This window comes from Rhododendron vialii, chromosome 13a, assembly GCF_030253575.1.
Source record: "Rhododendron vialii isolate Sample 1 chromosome 13a, ASM3025357v1".
Classification (NCBI taxonomy): domain Eukaryota; kingdom Viridiplantae; phylum Streptophyta; class Magnoliopsida; order Ericales; family Ericaceae; genus Rhododendron; species Rhododendron vialii.
This window is the reverse complement of record NC_080569.1, coordinates 22,232,650-22,237,505: the sequence shown is the minus strand read 5'-3', so window position 1 is coordinate 22,237,505 and position 4,856 is coordinate 22,232,650. Positions and strand designations below refer to the sequence as shown.

General features: G+C 37.4%; 1 protein-coding gene across 1 annotated transcript; it reads left to right on the top strand.

Annotated features, from left to right (window-relative positions):
• The first annotated feature begins 2,837 nt into the window (after positions 1–2,837).
• Positions 2,838–4,216, top strand: LOC131315267 (probable F-box protein At4g22030). Its single transcript, XM_058344413.1, has one exon. The coding sequence runs from the start codon at positions 2,951–2,953 to the stop codon at positions 4,214–4,216; it is 1,266 nt and encodes a 421-aa protein (XP_058200396.1). The 5' UTR covers positions 2,838–2,950.
• Positions 4,217–4,856: the final 640 nt, after the last annotated feature.

Here is a 4,856-nt window from a genome sequence, read left to right as displayed (position 1 = left end):
TAGAGATGCTCTAAGCAGTATGAATGGCTACAACAACCAAGAAATAATGATTTTCAACTTATACGTAAATTCTAGCCTTCCTATGGGTAAAGGTGCATCACGCATTCTGCTATAAAATTGCGGGAATTATATTGACTATCTAGAAATTCACTTTTCTTCGATGCAGGGGTTATGATTTTGCGCTATGTGAATGAAGCATCTATAGTCACATAATCAAATGCGCAAAATAAAATTAGAACATTAATAGTGGGAGAAGTTTTAACCCTTTAGGATTAATGTTCAAATAAATATCCATTTGGAGTTCTTTCTCTATACTAGTGGTTTAAGGACCATTTGATATTCATATCTGAAGTTGATTTGATCTTAAGACTATAAGTTTGGCATCTATTATAGTCTGGCATCTATTCATGCAAATCTCAATTAACAAAATTAACTATTTTTACCCACAGGAAGATAATTACTTTTGTTAATATAGCTTGAGATTAAAGTAGTGAATTCAGTATTAGAATGAAACTTCCTATGTCCACAGATAAAGGAAATTTCTGTTTGGTATTTTTTTTTAAGCTAAGTAGATTCGCTGCATTTTGCCGCCTTTGCCCACAGGGATGTTTGAATATACTTTATTTAAGATAAAGATTAGCATAAAAGTTGAAGTTAATTAATTCATGAAAATAACTCATGCGAGGAGGTTGTTATTTTTGTGATTTAAGTTGAGTAAGATAATCATTTGAAAGTCGAGAATAAGCTTTTCCTATGCCCATAGGTATGGAGAATTCGTTCTCATTATTTTGATAATTTATCTTATTCATAAAGTGATGTAAATTCATGCGTGATGCACCTTTACCCACAGGAAGGTTAAAATTTACGTATAAGTTGAAAATCATTATTTCTTGGTTGTTGTAGCCATTCATACTACTTATAAAGTTGTTTCTCGTATTCTGCTATAAAATTGCGGGAATTATATTGACTATTTAGAAATTCACTTTTCTTCGATGCAGGGGTTATGATTTTGCGCTATGTAAATGAAGCATCTATAGTCACATAATCAAATGCGCAAAATAAAATTAGAACATTAATAGTGGGAGAAGTTTTAACCCTTTAGGATTAATGTTCAAAGTAATATCCATTTGGAGTTCTTTCTCTATACTAGTGGTTTAAGGACCATTTGAAAATCCAATATAGTTTTGGCTTGGATAGCATCGAGAAAAGAGTTCTGCCCAAAAAGAAAAAAGAAAAAAAGTAGTAATAGTAGTAGTAGTCATTTTGCTTATAAATAGAGGAAAAGTATACTCCGTAAGGTTAGTGGGAGCATATATATATATATTTTTTTTCTGGGCTATATGGATATTGGTTAAGGGTTTACTGGATCGATATTCAAGTGAACATGATATAAAGTACTAGAAGGCTACAAATAAAGATTATGAGGTACTTATAAAGAGCCAAGAATTTTTAAGTTGATTTACATGCATCTCGATCATGTCTTATATAAGTTGCTATTTTCTATAAATTTAGAAATTAGTGGGAGCTATGCATGAAACTAGATAGCATGTAATTAAGGGTCTCAGGTTATCGATATTATATTGAGACTATTACTAAGTTTTTTCGGCTATAGTTTCTTCTCTAAGATAAAGATAAAAGCCGAATAAAGAATATCGATGCAAAGTGCCTCGTAAGAAGAGAGACAGTTCTTACACACAATCTGTGTCCATTGAGCATAAAGTCTAGAGCTAATTCTTGTCGGCAAAACAGTATATGTCATGTTGTGAATATATGACATGTTAGCTCATTTTATAATGTTTTCTCTCATTTGTTGCTCAATTATGATTTGGACACACTATGAGTGTTCTTAGAGAATAGAGACGTATATGTGCACATAAGGTAAGAAGTACGTATAAAGTTTATCCGTTGGGATAAATAAAGAGGACCCTAAATGACTACTAGTTAGTCATTTATCAAGTTTATCTTATTTGGTTTTAACCGGTACTCGTTGGAAAGTGTCACACATTGTAATACATGGAAGGGAATGTCTGTAGTTACGGCACTACCGCTATGATTCATGTCTGATATTTTGCAATGAGTAGGAGGTTTTCTAAACTTTAAAGTAATGGGCAGTTTCAGTTGCATGGCCATATAAAGTATTTATCACCTTAAAATGTAAACATGTGTCTCGTGGGCCAGTGGGAGAATGTAAGAAATTTTTTTAAGGCCCACTTAGTCACATGGGTGATTAAGGGATTGCCCACTTACATTATGTTTGTAGTTGTGGTTTCGAAGCTCTTGGCTTTCCACTATCCCTATTATTTGTAAGTTTAAGTTTCCATGATGGAGGGAAACTATAAGGTTTTTTGAGGAAGATTAAGGGTTCCTAACCTAGCATCTATATAAGCCTATGATTTCCATCAAATCTAGGTGATCAAGTCCAGCATAGGTTAGAAGACACCTATATCGAGTGAGTGTGAGGGTCAGTGATCCATTTGAACAACAATGGCCGGAGGTTGATAGTCCAATCTCCGCTGCGTCTTTGTCTAATTGTCTTACAATTATATCGTCCTATAAAATTTGATAGTTTAGCATATATTTTTGTCGTTATTATGTTGTAATCTAGCCAGGGGAAAAAACGCGCGATTGTTTTGCTGTTTCAAAAGTTTTCACAGGTTATTTCCGTTGAAAGTCATTCAAAGACCAACCTCTTCCCCAAACTTATTAATTGAGAAATGGTCCAATCCCACCCGATTCATACCCTTGACCTCTTCGTCATATGTCAAACCCCACGAATCTCTCTCTCTATAAATACCTTCCAATTCTCTCTCCATATCTCAACTCACTATAATCTTCAACCTCAAATAACCCACAGGAGAACTTCACAACCTGTCTCACCCCCAACAAAAATCAAGACAAAAACAATAAAAACTTCACACTTTGAAGAGCCATTCGAGCTTCTAAAAGGAAAATGGCTAGCATTCGAGCATCAAATGTGGTCCCTTCATCATTTCCCTCATCTTCTTCGCGTTGCCGGCGAGAAATCATGACCGTTAGAGCTACTATTAACATGCCGAAGCTTCGAAATGGTAGTAGCCTCTCTCTTCCCAAGCTAACCACCATAGGTTTGGTGGAGGAGTTGCAATTGAGGAATGGTTACAAAAACACAACCACCACCCAATTCGAAAAGCTTTCTCCCTCTCCTAAGGCGTCCGATCCCATGGCGATAGAGAAGCTTTACGCCATAATGGAGGCTGTTGCCGATAGAGTGGAGATGCATAATAATATAGGAGAGCAGAGAAACAACTGGAATAACCTACTTTTAACCTCCATCAACTCAATCACTCTAACAGCGTCACTAATGACCGGAGTTGCAGCTATGGGGGCCGGCGGGGCTCCTCTTGTGGCTCTTAAGCTCTCTTCTACTTTGTTGTATTTGGCGGCTACGGGAATGTTGTTGGTCTTGAACAAGATTCAACCGTCGCAACTTGCAGAGGAGCAGAGAAACGCTGTGAGGTTGTTTAAGCAGCTTTACGAAGAGATTCGCACGACTGTTAGCATCGGTGCTCCAAATTTGAATGACGTGAAAGAGGCGACGGCCAAAGTTCTAGCACTTGACAGGGCGTACCCGTTTCCTCTGCTAGGTGTGATGCTCGAGAAATTTCCAAAAACCGTGGAGCCTGCTGTCTGGTGGGCCCCACTACAGAATCGGAAGGCAAAAGGTCTCGGTGGGAGAAAAAATGGGAACGGTTGGAATGGCGAGCTAGAGGGGGAAATGAGAGAGATAGTTACGGTTTTGAACAGGAAAGATAAGGAAGATTACTTGAGGTTGGGTAAGAAAATCTTGAAACTGAACAAAATCTTAGCCATTTCTGGCCCTTTGTTGACCGGACTTGCTGCTTTCGGCTCTGCTTTTGCGGGCCATGGACCGTGGGCTGTGGTTCTTGGGGTCGTTGCCGGGGCATTGTCGACCGTCGTGAACGCAGTCGAGCACGGTGGACAAGTTGGGATGGTGTTTGAGATGTACAGGAGCAATGCCGGTTTCTTTGAGCTCATGCAAGAGTCCATAGAATCAAATTTGAAGGAGAGAGAAGTGGAGAGGAGAGAGAATGGGGAGTTGTTTGAAATGAAAGTGGCTTTGCAGCTGGGAAGGAGCCTATCTGAGCTTAGGGATCTAGCGACTTCTTCTGCAATGAAAGGGGAAGCTAACCATGAGTTCGCAAGCAAACTTTTTTAATTATTTTAATACTCCTGGACTACCGAATAGTTTTACTGTTGAAAGATGTATGTATGATACTAACTTTAGGCCATTGTAATTGTTCATATAATATCTACTGATGATTAGATCAATGTATTTATTTTGTCTTCGAAAACTTAACAAGATTTTGTATGTTTGAGCTTGGCTTTTTTATGAAACGAGTTGATCTTAAGAAGTCTGAAATTTTATTTTTTTTAACACCACATAAGCCAAACAAGGAGTAACAGCTTGATGTGAAAATTTTGACAAGCTTCCAAAAATATCCAAGCTTGATTTGTTGATGTAACTAACAAGCCGATGTCGAACGAGTTTTCAACGAATGTACCCTAGCTCGAAATCGATAACTTGGCTTTGATTTGGGTGGTATCCACGTTATTATAATTATGCTATGGTTTGATATCAAAATAAACGATAATAAGAGCTTAGGACGGGAGTAAAAAAGCATTCCCAGGAGGTAATTTTTGGTCTCAAATATCACAGTAAAACCAATGCATAGGGTAGTTTTGATTGTATGGGTGTGCTAATTAAGGCTGTCGTCATGCTAGAACCAAGTCAAAAGAGTTAATTACCATTAAATGAGTAACTGTCCATACCATTAAAGTGTGTACGTTTTTTTTTC